The sequence below is a fragment of the Letharia lupina genome (assembly GCF_014066315.1).
Source record: "Letharia lupina isolate WasteWater1 chromosome Unknown contig_15, whole genome shotgun sequence".
NCBI lineage: Eukaryota > Fungi > Ascomycota > Lecanoromycetes > Lecanorales > Parmeliaceae > Letharia > Letharia lupina.
The window spans coordinates 1,154,753-1,169,570 of NW_023502984.1; the positions used below are offsets into that span (position 1 = coordinate 1,154,753).

General features: G+C 50.2%; 6 protein-coding genes across 6 annotated transcripts; 5 read left to right on the top strand and 1 right to left on the bottom strand.

Moving 5' to 3' along the window:
• Positions 1–7: 7 nt before the first annotated feature.
• HO133_002722 (uncharacterized protein) lies at positions 8–808 on the top strand (the record flags this gene model as incomplete). Its single annotated transcript, XM_037293647.1, has 7 exons — positions 8–45; positions 95–132; positions 184–279; positions 334–397; positions 450–537; positions 600–725; positions 794–808. 7 exons carry the CDS (start codon positions 8–10, stop codon positions 806–808), a joined length of 465 nt encoding a protein of 154 aa, XP_037150476.1.
• Positions 809–1,308: 500 nt separating this feature from the next.
• Positions 1,309–2,481, top strand: HO133_002723 (uncharacterized protein; the record flags this gene model as incomplete). Its single annotated transcript, XM_037293648.1, has 4 exons — positions 1,309–1,722; positions 1,783–1,933; positions 1,984–2,344; positions 2,400–2,481. 4 exons carry the CDS (start codon positions 1,309–1,311, stop codon positions 2,479–2,481), a joined length of 1,008 nt encoding a protein of 335 aa, XP_037150477.1.
• A 961-nt stretch (positions 2,482–3,442) lies between these two features.
• On the top strand, positions 3,443–4,693 carry HO133_002724 (uncharacterized protein; the record flags this gene model as incomplete). Its single annotated transcript, XM_037293649.1, has 4 exons — positions 3,443–3,827; positions 3,880–4,035; positions 4,087–4,462; positions 4,516–4,693. 4 exons carry the CDS (start codon positions 3,443–3,445, stop codon positions 4,691–4,693), a joined length of 1,095 nt encoding a protein of 364 aa, XP_037150478.1.
• A 756-nt stretch (positions 4,694–5,449) lies between these two features.
• HO133_002725 (uncharacterized protein) lies at positions 5,450–8,262 on the top strand (the record flags this gene model as incomplete). The annotated part of the gene is made up of 5 exons (XM_037293650.1): positions 5,450–5,614; positions 5,712–5,809; positions 5,859–6,075; positions 6,129–6,989; positions 7,048–8,262. 5 exons carry the CDS (start codon positions 5,450–5,452, stop codon positions 8,260–8,262), a joined length of 2,556 nt encoding a protein of 851 aa, XP_037150479.1.
• A 600-nt stretch (positions 8,263–8,862) lies between these two features.
• Positions 8,863–9,339, top strand: HO133_002726 (uncharacterized protein; the record flags this gene model as incomplete). The annotated part of the gene is made up of 1 exon (XM_037293651.1): positions 8,863–9,339. The coding sequence occupies one exon, from the start codon at positions 8,863–8,865 to the stop codon at positions 9,337–9,339; it is 477 nt and encodes a 158-aa protein (XP_037150480.1).
• Positions 9,340–10,411: 1,072 nt separating this feature from the next.
• HO133_002727 (uncharacterized protein) lies at positions 10,412–13,985 on the bottom strand (the record flags this gene model as incomplete). Its single annotated transcript, XM_037293652.1, has 2 exons — positions 10,412–13,807; positions 13,968–13,985. 2 exons carry the CDS (start codon positions 13,983–13,985, stop codon positions 10,412–10,414), a joined length of 3,414 nt encoding a protein of 1,137 aa, XP_037150481.1.
• Positions 13,986–14,818: the final 833 nt, after the last annotated feature.

Here is a 14,818-nt window from a genome sequence, read left to right on the forward strand (position 1 = left end):
GCTCAACATGGCTGCTTCCAGTGAGCCTTTCTATGTGCGCTACTAGTAAGGAACAATGTTGCCCGGGTCCCTGCAGCCGCTGATACCTACGCAGCTCAGGACACTCCGGGCGGTTTGGTCATGAATTCCTAGGTGAGCCGAGAACTTCGATGAGTAACAGGGTAGCCTTACCAACATGTGTAGAATTCGACTTCCGAACCCTCGGCGATGGCCGCAGTGCCTCTGCACGTTATGCGAACAACTCCAATTATCGTAACGATTCCCTGATCCGCAAAGAGAGTACGTCTACAGAGGAAGGCTGCACAAAAGGGCAAGCAAGCTAATTCGGCGCAGTGTGCGTCAGCTCCCTCCTTATCGCCGAGATCAAGCGTATCGTCAAAGAGAGCGAGATAATGAAGTACCTGCCCCGTTTGCAGTTCGTACGTCGGCCTTTGCTAATGCATCTCAAGGGAGGACGATACCAAGTGGCCAGAAAAGAACAAGGATGGCAGGCAGGAGCTAGAAATTAAACTAGGCAGTGAGCATATCTCGTTTGAGGTGAGTACTGCTGAGTTGGCGGGGAGCCTCATAGAATACACGTGCTGATTGTCCACTCCCAGACGGCCAAGATAGGATCCTTAGTCGATGTCACAGAATCAGCCGATCCGGAAGGCCTGCGCGTCTTCTACTATCTCGTACAAGATCTCAAAGCTCTTGTCTTTTCGCTCATCTCGTTGCATTTCAAGGTACGCCAAGCTCACATTTACACTCGCTGTCAGGGGAGGACCATTCACAGCTGATACGGAATCTCTAGATCAAGCCTATTTAGACCACGATACCGGGAGAATAGTGTTTTTAGCTGCTGCATTTATCTCGTTGGGCGTTGAGGTTCGGTGGACATACCCGTGGTAGCCTCCAGAAGTCTACTTTGGCATTTTCAGGTGACAGTCGAGAAATCATCATTTAGATTGACTCTATTGCCGGTCGAATTTGTCAATGAGGTGTATCGGTCGTAAGGCTCTCGGGATAGCTTCCCGAACGCAATGCAATGCTTCGCTTGGGTGGCGAGGGTGGCGACTGCTGGAGACTTAGGGTTAGGGTTGCGCATTTTAGCGTTCCCCCGCAACCCAACCATAAGGTAAGGATCGTGGTACCCGTCTCAGCTCTGCCCTCTCATGTTTGTGGACAAAAACCACACGACAATTGCCGCAGATACCCGTCATGCTGTCCATTGTCTGAAAACCCTAATGTGTATTGCGTACCATATTCTAATTAAGTGATTCCTTGGTCTGTCTAATTTTAAAGATTGACCCTCCATGCGTGTACCCAATGCCGACTCCCAGGGATAGTACGGATCACCTTCCTTTACTACTGGAGAGGTCAACCCACACAACATGCCCCCCTGAGGAAGATCGGCCAGGACAATGGAGGGTAGAAGTACTCGACCGTCTTGGTCGGGCGGCTCTAGACAGCACACTCAGTGAACGGGCGTTGGGGCAACAAGATGATGTACCTGTCGAATCAGAGAGCCCAAACGCCATGGATATCACCATCGACCCGGCGCACGACAAAACATCCGACCAAACAAATACAATGGACCTAGCAGAGGCTTCCCTGTTGGGTGAAAGCCCATCGAGCCCGCATGCAGATGATAAGGAAGAGGAGCACGTTCAACCATCTGCGTCTACGTCTTCTGCCCTCGACCTTTATTATTCGATACGCTCTGGTGTAGAAAGCAACCGAGTGAGTATCATTGAAGCATGATGTTGGAATAAACGCTAAGCTAACTAACCGCACAACCAGTTGATTCAAACACACACCTCCTCTATGCTTCGCGCTGGCAGCAAATTCCGTGGCACACAGCAGTCTGACAGTCAAAAATACAACGTGGAAGTTGACATCAAGACCGTTGACATGTGCGAGTCTTTCGTCTGTGGCTATCTCAAGATTGAAGGTCAGTCTCGGCCCAGTCGGACAAGCAATTATACTAAAGAATAATCGCAGGGTTAACACCCGAACACGCTACCCTCACTACTTTCTTCGAAGGAGAGATCATCGGCCCAAAGTATACCTTCCAGACCCGTCATGAAGACTGGGGCGCCAGCGACAAAGAGGATATGAAGCATTGGGCGCGCTTCCCTGCATGGCGGCCTCTTGCGAAGCAAGCCAAGAAGCCCGACTTCCATTATAAAAACAGCACAAACCGGGAAAACATGTTCATGCGCTGGAAAGAGAAATTCCTGGTGCCAGATCATCGTGTGCGCGAGATTAACGGTGCGAGCTTCGAGGGGTTTTACTATATCTGCTTCAACCAAGTAGCGGGCACTATCAATGGAATCTATTTCCATTCTTCGAATAGTCACCAGTAAGTGTGGCTTTTCCGGTGATTTGCCTAGAAGGCTAAACGCTGATATACCTAGTAATAACAACAATAGGTTCCAACAGCTTGAGCTATCGTGGTTGAACGATCGTGGCTGCTTCGGGGCCATGGAGTTCCGATGAGTTGAGTGTGTAATGCATGGCTGATGATGGATGATGGACGAGGGACGATGGGCGATGGACAATGGATGGATTTCTGTTTTAGCGCTGGAGTGATGGGATGGCATGAATTTATTGGATTGAAAGAGATGAATTGGATCTCTGGATCTTCTCTAGGCTTTACAAAAAAGTGTTCACGTCTCCTCCTGTCAAGACTCATTAAGTGTGAGGCATAGCAATACAGTTATATAACTCTTGTCGTATGAGATCATGGTTGAGATGACCCGTACAATTTGTCTGTTGTCCACCCACACGTGAATGGCAGAACACCAGTAATACTAGAGGCGGAAAGCTCTTCTCTTGACCAAACCCCGGACACCAAATGAAGGTCTGATCCAGATGTAATTGCTTATTTCTGATCGATAGGCATTTCAATGCCGTGAATCTGATTAAATTGCCCAATACCACGACACTGCGGCTAGGAATCTCTCAAAGCTTTCCAAAGCTTTCCAATGAAGTTCAATACATCTGAAGAAAGTGGCGATCGTGCCACCTTCAGGAGTTTCTTCATAAATCTCTCAGAATTTTCGCGCGTCGTCCGGCCGTTCTGGCTAGACCGAAAGGAGAATACTTCGAAGCACGGACCAGTATCAACTTGACCTTGTATTGCTTAGACACACGATAGTGAATGTTTCTCCTTTGCTTTTGCTTCTTCACTTTCTCGCTATCAGTCACCAGCTGCTAGCTTTTCTATTTGCTATTTGCTTCTTCTGCGAACAACCGACGAACGACCTGCGAACAACAGGCGGGATATTAAACCTGCATGAACTTCGGGTTGTAGAAGCTCTTCATTGCTACCTCGGACCTCAGATGCTTCCCATGTCCCGATGATGTTCTATCTCTGTCGATGCTCATCTCCAGATAGTACTTGAAGGTTTACCAAAACTACATCACTTCTCCGCCGGATCACTCGGCGACCTTTAAAATGATCAATCCCCAGCATATCTTCTCTCACCAGCAGCAGTACCCGCAAGCTGAGCCGTCGTGGCACCACCAGCAGCAAAGTCATCACCAACAACAGCATCCTCATCATGCTGCTCACCAACATGCACATGCTCAGGCTGTTGCGCAACACCAGCACTACAGCCGTATGGGGGCCAACAACAGTGGTACGAATGGGCACGGTATGAATATGGACCACAACAGCGGTCCCAACTCGGCGGAGGGGAACTGGATGGAGGAGAACAGAAGGGTTCTCGGCTGGGTCGCGGAACTGTTAAATGGGAATTCGAGGGAGACTGCGCTAATGGAGTTGAGCAAGAAAAGAGAGCAGGTGCCTGAGTTAGCGCTAATCATATGGCATTCATTCGGTAGGTTGCTGAGTGTTGTGGATCCAAAGATGGCTATTGACTTAACAATAAGGTGTCATGACTTCTCTGCTCCAAGAGATCATCTCAGTCTACCCTCTACTCAACCCATCACAACTGACAGCCGCCGCCTCAAACCGTGTGTGCAACGCTCTTGCGCTGCTTCAGTGCGTAGCTTCGCACAACGAGACCCGTGGGCTGTTCCTCAATGGTACGCACATGCTGTTCACACATGCCCGAGTGGCGGCTAACTCAGTGCTAGCGCATATACCTCTCTTCCTATACCCATTCTTGAACACAACATCAAAGTCAAGACCGTTCGAGTATCTCCGTCTTACATCCCTTGGCGTTATCGGTGCCTTAGTCAAGAATGACTCGAGTGAAGTGATCAACTTCTTGTTGACCACCGAAATCATACCACTGTGCCTTCGGATCATGGAGACTGGCTCGGAGTTGAGCAAGACCGTTGCCATATTCATTGTACAAAAAATACTTCTAGACGATACCGGACTGGGGTACATTTGCCACACCTATGAGCGGTTCTACGCCGTCGGCACAGTACTTAGTAATATGGTCACTCAGCTCGTTGAACAGCAAACTGTGCGGCTCTTGAAACACGTCGTTAGATGTTTTCTCAGGTCAGTCCTTCCATTGACAAAATGGAATCGCATAGCAGCTAAATGTACACTAGACTGAGTGACAATGCCCGTGCACGCGAGGCTCTCCGTCAATGTCTACCCGAGCCTCTCCGGGATGCGACCTTCTCTTCGGTCCTTCGTGATGACGCCGCTACGAAACGCTGCCTTGCCCAGCTACTCATCAACCTCTCAGACAATGTGGTCGAGAGCTCGAACAGTCAAGGAATGTAATGCCTGCGCCTCTTCAATTACGAATGACAGTTCACGAATACCCGGAAGATATACCCCTGATACGATTTTGGGCCTGTAGCATATGCGTGCATCAGGGACGGCTGGTTTTCACATGCATAGAAATACCCTGGTGCGCTTTGGATTGAAGGGATGAGATTTATCATTAGGATTTCAAAAGCATTTTCAATTGGAAAGGAGCAAGGACATTGGCGTTTTTCAACAATCTAGTATGCAAGTTGGGATTCTGTGGATGATGCATGCCCGTGGTGCACTGCCTTTCTCTTGTCCTGTACTCTAAGATCTCGTGTTGCTCAGCTCTGCTGAGGCTGTACAAGTAAATAACAGATATCATTATGGCAGCGTGCACTTGATGCGCTTGGCACAGGACAATCCCGAAGCTGAAGGAGTGAATTACAATATTGGTCAATAGCGCTCAAGATTGAGCTCAGTGATTGTCTCAATTGCCCATTGGAGAGTCCTCGAACAGTGATAAGGCTGATTGCCGTAGCGCGCTTCTCACTAGCGTTCCCGCCGTTAAATCGCATCGCGTCCTTGATGATGCTGAAATTCAAGGCCAATTCAACATCACTCGTGACCATCGCCGACTTTGCTCTGTGAGCTTCTCTCCATAGACAATAGCTTCCCGGAACTGCTTAATCGACTATTCACGGGTGTCATCTTACCATATACTGACTGAGTCTGCCCTCCTGGAAACAGAACTCTATAATTCACAGACCTCCCCAGGGCCCCGTTAACATGGGCTCCCGCAAGCGTAACCGTGATGAGATGGAATTTTCGGAGCCTGCACCAGAATTAAGCATGCTTGACAAGCTTCGGAACACATGGGAGTTGGCCAACCTCATGCAATATATCTATATCTTCGGCAAGGCGGTGAAAATTGACGAAGATTTGACCATCGAGGTACTTCTCCCAAACCCCCGCCGCCCTTTGCTCCATGAGCTGTCAAACATCTGTTCTCTGTCTGAGACATCTCAAGCTAAGTCTGTTCTTAACTCAGGACCTCGAGACCGAATGTCTCAAGCCAGAATCCTCCCAGGTCTTATCAGACATCGGACTCGCACTTCTGAAATATGTGTCTTCACATAGAGGTCTTACGTGAGTACTGCCAATAGTTTCTAAGTATCTTTTAATAATATTTTCAAAGTCCAGAGATATTTGATGAATACACACGTCGCCAATACGTGGCAAAAGCACCCAGCCGAAACCCCTTCGGCATAGATGAGGAGCCCCGAAAGTTCCCCGAATTTGACGTCTTCCTCAAGCTGAAAGTGCTTGTCCAACTCTCACAATGGACCCTGATCAATGCCGACCGAATGAGGGAGAGAATGCCTGAGGCGAAGGACAGTGAGCAAACACAATGGGTATGGCCCTTGCCCTTCTTCACATACTTCAGCTAAGGTAGCTCGGCATCTAGCGTATTGAAGAAGTTGGATATGATAAGCATGAGCGCTATTACTTTGTTCTCGACGATAATCGTCTATATCGCCGCACCGATCCTCCACCGCCTTCTCCTCCTGCCCCTAAAGCGAAATCGAAATCGAAGAAGGGTAAAGCCGCTGCTAGAGCTAGCAAGCGGAGAAAGACAATAGAACCCGAAGATTCGGCGAATGATGCCGACAATGATACGCCGGCAGAGGTTGGAGATGCTGGGGCGAACGAAGCGGATGATGGTTTTGGCGGGAGAAAGTGGGAATGCATTGCTATTACGCTTGGCCAATATCAGGAGTTCTTGGAATCAATACAGAAGAGCAGGGATCCAGATGAGAAGGATCTTTATCGACGGATCAAGGAAGAAGTCTGGCCGGTTATTGAGAAGGCGGAAGAGTCACAGGTCAGAAAAAAGCAGAAGCAAGAACGGGAGCTGATGAATATGCAGAAGCTGGCTACGGCCAAGCGATCTAGCAGGCTCGAAGCTAAGATGGAGAGGGAACGACAAGAGCAGGAAGTTGCTGAAGCGGAGCGAAAGCGAAAGGCTGATCTTGTTGCAGCGAAGCAGAACCAGGAGAAGCAGAAGAGGATGGAGGAGGATCGAGAGTCACGCATGTTGACTCGTGAACAACGACTCAAGGAAAGAGAGTACAAGCGTATCCTACAAGAGGAGGAATTGGCCAATCTCTCGGAAGAGAACAAGAAGGTGGAAGCTGGTGAGGCGAAGAAGTCTGAGAGGCATCTGAAGACGGAGATAGAAAAGAGGATGAAGGAGCTTGCAGCACTAGCGGAAGACGACGAATGGGTCTTCGATTGCTCAAAGTGCGGAGTGCACGGCACTAATCTCGTAAGTGACGACTTCCAAGCTTTTTGAAGTTGAGGACGTTGACCGTGATATCTACAAGGACGATGGCTCTCACAGCGTAGCATGTGAAAAATGCAATGTCTGGCAACACAGTGCATGCCTAGGTATCTCTCAAACAGATGCCGAAAAGGACGACTTCCATTTTATCTGTCAAGATTGTAAACGCCGAGAAGAAGATGCGAAGAAGCCCAAGATCCCAAGTCTCAAATTTCGTATTGGATCTTCATCTTCACCACCCCAACAGAAACCGAAACTGGAAATCTCGGCCACGAACGAGGACAAGAAGCGCAAGTCAAGCGAGGAGAGATCTCAATTGCCCCCTTCCAAGAAATTCAAGCCAGTAGTGGACAGCAACAACCACCATCGTCCAAACGCTCATAACCCTCGCGCACCTCACAACGGACAGAACGGCATGCATGCAGCCGTAATGAATGGTCCAACGTTATCTCCGCAAGGTCAGCTTCCACGGCAAAGTATCTACGCTGGTAACCAGGAGGAGAGCTTCTTTACCAGGAGAGCGTATCCAGATGCACCTCCGCCAGGTCTCAGATCACCGCCTGGCCCTCCCGCATACGCCAATGGCTATAACAACCATGTAACCCCACATAACGGATATGTACCCCAGCTTCCACCACAAGCTTTCCAATCGCTTGACGCGAATGGAGCTTATCAAAGCAGCCATCAGCCTCACAATGTAGGCTGGTCAGCACGCTATACACCAACCCAGCAACCTCAGCATGCTGAGGCGTACGGCCCGCCTCCACCATCTCAAAACCCATTCACTAATTCTTTCGATCGTCAAACCCCATCAGCCTCTCATTCAACCCACAATGTCCCCTCGCCCGACAAAAATGGTCCCTCCTTGTCCCCTCCTCAAAATAGTCCTCCATTATACAACCCACCGCATCATCATTCTCCACAGCATCCGACACCTCACACGAATGGTGCTTCCCCAAATCAACCTCTTCCAGCAACCGGACCACCCGCTTTCTCACCCACGAAGCAGCAATCGCCCGCCGCCGCATCGAAGAAAATGCAGCCGCCATCGTCTAGTCCAGTTGCGCACCAACCACCACTACAGAGCAACGCGCCCTCATCGCCAGGTCTCTCGCCAACAAAGCACAGTCCACCTCGTGCAGCGCCAGGCCTTGGAGTGGCTGGTACTCCGGCGGTAATACCGCCTGTTGCTCAGCTATCCCCCAGTCCAATGCAGCAGAGCTTGAATGCAGCATTGAAAAGTGCAACCCCAGAGTAGATGAGGGAGGATCCTGAAGAGCAGAATTCGTTACTCTACGCAGGGCATGATCTGATGAACTTTGGGTGAAACAAGATTTTGGAAGCCTCACGCCTGTGATTGGAGACATCTGAACCTTCTGTTCGGGCATACGCTTCGAAGCGTTTGATGAATGGTGTAGGGAGAAGAGAGCTCGCTTGAAAAGCTTCTCATTCCTATCCAGCACTCATGGATTAGACGGCGGAGGAAAGCGTGGTCCTTGGTCCTCAGGTCCAAGGGGTGGTGGCGCCGTTTTTTTGGCTCTCCAGAGCTTTCTGGAGATCGCATCTAGACTATCATGCATTCCCATGGTCTTCTACCTTTTCAGCGTTAGATATTTAGAGCTGAGATACAACATAATAACGGTGAACTTGTTGTGTTTGAAGAATTGAGATTTCATTTGTCACCGTTCACGCACATAGATAACGTTGACATGGACGCTGCAGCAAGGTGGAAATGGCAAGAATGCAAACCCTACCGTAGAACTCATCGAAGTTACTCACTCGACGTGGACGAAATGATCACAAAGCCGAATGCAATCCCGACATCGCTGATCTGTCGGCAGGCCCATGTCCCCCCCCTATGCAAATCCGTCCGTCCGTAGAACCAACCGACCCATCCAAAACCGTCAGCCGGGCTCAGACAGAAAGCACGAAGTTGAGCACTCCTCTCTCTCTCTCTCCTTTGATCGATCGCTCGCCCACAACACAGGGAAGAAGGAAGAAGAAGAAGAAGAAGAAGAGAGAAGAAGAAGAAGAAGAAGAAGAAGAAGAAGAAGAAGAAGAAGAAGAAGAAGAAGAAGAAGAAGAAGAAGAAGAAGAAGAAGAAGAAGAAGAAGAAGAAGAAGAAGAAGAAGAAGAAGAAGAAGAAGAAGAAGAAGAAGAAGAAGAAGAAGAAGAAGAAGAAGAAGAAGAAGAAGAAGAAGAAGAAGGAGAAGAAGAAGAAGAAGAAGAAGAAGACGAAGAAGAAGAAGAAGAAGACGAAGAAGAAGAAGGAGAAGAAGGAAAAGGAGAAGACGAAGAAGAAGAACGGCCCCCCCCCCCCAGCAATGGAGCCTAGACTGCCATGGATAGATAGATAGATAGATATATAGACCGAGAAATAGATAGATCGATCGATCGAAAAGCAACGATGCTCCCACTTCAGCCCAGGAATGGATAGAAGTGTCGGAGCGGGCGGTCCTGGTCGGGTGCAGATGCGACGATTGTGGGTGTGGCGCCGTGAAAGGGGTGGTGGTGGCGGGGGGGAAGAAGATAGGATGGTGAAAGAGGGGGATGGTGAAAGAGGAGGATGGTGAAAGAGGGGGATGGTGAAAGAGGGGCGGGAGTGTCATGGCGGAAGGAAGGAAGGAAGGAAGGAAGGAAGGAAGGGGTTGGAGAGGCGATTGGGTTGGGTTGGGGTGGGGTGGTGGGGGAGATGGAGGGATGGGGTTGGTTTGTTTGAAGGAAGGAAAAGGGGATGTTCGTCCTTGCGTGGGTTGAAGGGTTCGGTGTTGGAACAGATGGTGTGTGTGTGTGTGGGGAGACGCTTGTGCTGTAGCGATCGCACAAGGAGGGAGTGGGATCGGGAGCGGAGTCGGTGTGCAGGAGGGTCGGAAGTGTCAGGTTTCACTCAGTGCGCAGGCATGATACAGCACATCTTGGATTTCGTCTGATATGCCTGCCTGCCCTTTGTACAATGGTCTTCCGTCATATCCTCGACTTTTCGCCGTCTGCCGCCCACAATGCATGCTAGCACCTCTTATTAAAAGTTCCTCCCCGTGATCCAGTCATCGGACACACATGTTCGACAACCATATTCATACCTATACTTTTGTGTCGTCCCGTAATCCCGTCTCTCATGCAAAAATGAAAGCAGCGTGAATTGAAGAATCGAAGAAAGAAGACGCTTGATAGAAACGTCCTGTAACAATGAAGTAGTAGCAATAGCCTCATGCGCTAGACGCCGCTGCGCTGTGTATTCGCTGAATTATGCGTATCCGAGGTCGCTAAAATGCTGTGAGGAGTGTTAAAAGGAACGAGTTCTATGCGAGATTACATGGTATGGTACAAGAATTGAAGCGATGGTTTTGGGGCATCTTTAACGGTGCCGCAAGGCCAAGGGCTGGCGTTAATACAATGATCCAGCCTGCTCAGACAACTGTCATGATTTTCATATGTCCGTTGATGTCATTATCATTGCCAGCAATGCTTCCCCCCAGGAAAGGACTGCCTCTTTGGCTTCTAGGGCTTCTAGGACTCTGCGTGACGCGAGGACTTTTGGTGATCGTAGGTGTGGGAGGAGCTTGTTGAAACATCTGAGTGTAAGGCGGATCTCTAGGTGTGGTGGGTCGAGAATCCGGTGTCTCTGGACCATTCTCGGCTCGGCGGACTATTTCTTTCAGAGCCCGAGTGACAACGCCGGCTCGTGTGACAAGGTCTTTGAGGGAAGTGGTGTCGAAAGGAAGCTTCTTCTGAGCGAGCTTCGCGTCGAGGAGTTCCGGCTCGTAATGTCTGCGCTGTTGATGGATAGTCTCAAGGACAGACTTGGCTTTGGCCGACGACTCCTTGCGCGGCCTGGAGGTCGGCGGTGATGACTCGAGTTTTGGAAGTTCTGATGACCGTCTTGACGAGGGCTGTGAACCGGAGGATTCATCCACTAAACTCATCCGGTCCTCTTTGGAAGGCGAGAGCCCTGATCTCCGTCGACTCCGAGGAGAGTCTTCGTCGAACAGATCGAAGTCAAAACTCGGAGAGTGAGGAGATCGTGGCGGAAATAGCTCCTTCTCATCATCCAATGTGGCGAGATTAATGATACCCTCTGCCTCCTTCCATAGCTCAATAGATTGACCCTCCATAATGCCCTGACCGCTAGCTTGTTGTTGAAGCCGCTTTAGCTCCTCCACAAGCAGAGTCAACTCTTTGACCTGACCGAACTGCCCGTGGACGCTGGCTTGTCTCTCTAGAATGGCACGAGGAACGAGCATACCAGAAGAAAGGCTGGGGTGTATGTAATCGGTGCTGGTTGTTGCTTGTTTGGGACCACGAGAAGGCTCGTCAAAGTCGAAATCGCCATCCCAATCCTCGCTGGGACCTTTGTTGCCCAGAAGCTTGGGTGGATTATTGCCATTGCGATAACTCCCCGTATCTTTCGGGACAGGGACGCTTTGGCTCCGCAGATGTAGAGCACTGAGACCCCGACGTCCAGTTGGACGACTCCCGCGCATATCTATGCCCTGTCTGCCATGAACTGTCTTTGGCCGAGGCGATTCTCCTTCCAAAGTGTCTTTATCCGTCGTGGGAGGTTCTGACCACTCAAAGATGTTCGACTTCGACGGCATCTCTAATCGATCGTTAGGTGGAGACTCTCGTCTGCCATATAGGTCTCCACCGGGATGGGCCAAGGAGGTTTTACTCCCTTCGCTTGGTGATGGGAAACTTGCACCATTACCCGCTTTATGCAAGTCATCCGTTGGATCAAAAGACCACAACTCGTCTTCTTGGTCGATCTCCATATCTCGAGCAGAAGGACCTGACGTTCTGGGCTCCATCTGAGCGATGGGCGGAGATGGAGAAACGTCAGAAGAAATTTTGCTGGTTTCATGCATGGGAGTGGAGCTATCATCGTCCTTGCATAAAGCAGTATCTCGAACGGGCGTCGACACATCCTGCTCCTCCTCAACAGCACGATGCCCCCTTTGATCAGTGTGCACGAATGACTCGTGTGCCAGCAGATCCTGCAACGTTATTAATTTATCCTTGGAAGGCAGTTGGGGAAGTGAGGACTCGTCGAATATCCTTTCGATAGGAGGCCTCCGTACGCCAGAATGACTACTACCTGTTGCACCAGTTCTCGTAGAATCATACATAGTGCCGCTTCGAGAATCCATATCGTCTTCGTCGCCTGACATCAGACGGCTGTTCTCGTTGTCCGATCCTAAAAGAGTTGAGCCATGCTCTGACGGATTCGATGAGTAACGGTAAGCCCTGGTCTTAGTTATAGCTTGGCCCATGGGATATGACGTCGATAGAGAAGAATGCCCAGATGGGACGCGCGGGGAAGTCGGGTCCTCTGGCTGCGGAGTTGTAGGGCACGAGGGATTGGTGCCTGGAAGATTAACCTCGAAAGCGGACAGACGGTTCAGCGGTGGAAGCGGCGAAGACGCACCCCTCTGCTGGACACTGGTAGGACGTGAGTGCGCCTCGAAAGGACTTGTCTGACTCTCCATAAAGTGGCGGCTGGTGGGTGTGGGCGGCCTTCCGACAGCTCCCTGAACCGGAATAAATGGGGCGCCTATACGGGTCTTGGAAGCTTGTGGGGCAGAGACGACCCTCCTGTCGGCGGTGTTCCTGCTAAAGCCTTTACCTCTTTTAAGGCTGCCTAAGCGGGGCATCCACGTCGAGGGCGACGGTGACGGAAACATTTCACTGATGGAAAATGAACGTCTTTGCTTGAGCTCGGGAGTGGCATTGACATCATCTTTTGTCTGATCGACTGCAGGAGAGGGGAAGTCATTCAATCCGCCAGGAGTGAAGGGTCTGCTAAGAGCGGAGATATTCGACGCACGGCCATTGGTGCCTTCGTTTGAAGATCGTGAACTGATGGATGTCGCCAGAAGTAGAGTAGGCAGTTCGGTGATGCCTGGAACGATACTCTTAGGTGTGTCACTCCGGTTCAGCATTCCATTTGCACTACGTTTCCGTGAAGAACCATCTTTGATTGTTCCTGGAAGTTGGGGCTTGAAGAAAGGTTGCCACAATTGCGACGATTCGTCGTATGAATGATGATCCTCGGAAAGATCGTTGAGCAACATGGATGAGGCGCCCAAAGACGGTCGACGTGTCTCTTGATCCTGCAAAAACTGCTGCTGAAGCGTTGCGGATCTTTGATGGCTGGTGGCCGGCCTGCGAAGCGTGGAATGTAAAGCATTACGGTCGAAACCATGTAGGGCCCTTTGTGAAGAGCTTCGCTTCACTAGCTTATTTCGTGATGATGTGCCGGCCAATGGCTCACCAAAGCTAGGTAAAATCGGTGCTGTTGAACCATTGGAGTAGGACATGGACGGCGAGCGCGGCCGAGGGGTGGGCGTAGGACTTCCACCCTTGAGAGATGATCTCGAGATGCGCCTGAGCCAATTTGGAGGAGGAGTATTCTCCGAGCCTTTGAACTCGAACGCAAAAGGTCCGTGGCCTGTGGAAAGCTCAGGCTCTTGCAGCAAAGCATGCCCTGTCTCCCCTCCCCCAAATTCGGCATCAACCCTAGTGTCGGGTGTCGAGCCAACCGTTCTCGTTCCGCCTCTTGGATTATTCGACGACGTTAGGGGCCGGCCAAGAGAGGTTCGCTTTCGAAGTCTTGAGGATGGAGCAGGGGCAGTCTGGGGCAGCGCTGATGGTGTTGTTGGCGTGTTGGAAAGAGGTTGAAAGTCATCCAAGCCAGCTCTAGATATAGTTCTCCTCTTGTTCGATGTCGGTCTTGCAGCGGCCGAATGTTGCGGATGGCCAAAAGCGAAACCGACGGCTGCGACGCCCACAGTACCCGTTGCACACAGCTGTTCATAGACACTTTGTTAGCTGTTGAGCATAGATGGGTGACTTTATATCTTCTTAGACAATACGCTACGTTTTGATGCAGAGCGAGCAAAGCATTGCGCGGAGAGTCTCGAGAATTGGCACAGACAGAAAGGCACACGACGGGGTAGGAAGCATTACCGATGGGACTGTCTCCATCACCGACGTTCGCCGACGTCTACAGCGACCATGAAATGTACGCCTTAGCACATTAGAACCTCGATAAAGTATTTGTGGGTCCTAGGATTCGTGAAGTCATCCGGAATTGATCTGGGTCGGAGGGCGTATGAATTGAAGTTAGGGTGTTGGATATGGGCGTGTTGGAAGTCAATGAAAGTAGAAGTCGGCAGGAGAATTAGTTGAGAGAGATGCAGACTCGAGGATTCATCCACAGCATGAATTCCAGCCTGACTGGCTACTGGAAAACAATTGAGCGTCGGTGTAGTGGAAGTGTTGGTTGTGTTCAGGCTTAGGAACATCAGCCTACGAAATGCGTAACGAAGATCCCGGTAAGTAAACATTTTCGACAGACCCAATCACCGTCTCTACGAATTTCGTGCGTTAAAGTCTAAGGTACTGCAAGTCTATGACTACTTTGTTTATTAATTCTTCTAACTACTTGTCGGAGCAAAAAGAAGGTGAGAGTAATATCTTGACAGCACACCCTCATGTCTGCACCCGTTCTCTTGCAATGCCCCACATAATGCTAATGGGGTAGGCGGCGCTGTGTCATTCCATCGGATAGGCGTGTAAATCTGATACTTATAGAGGTAGACTGAGCCTAATTCGTACAATTCTTGCGAGCTTCCCTTCCTCCCCTGTTCCCCCATCTCCATATGCGCGCAGCTCCTATGAATTTGGCTTCAGTACCTGGAATTTGGAAAAGGCGTTTCCATGGAGTTTGAAAGGGAATCAGCAACGGTTGAGCGTTAGGATTTGAAGGATACGAGGCATCATTTAAAGGGACGCTTTTCTTCGGGGGACTCTTTTCG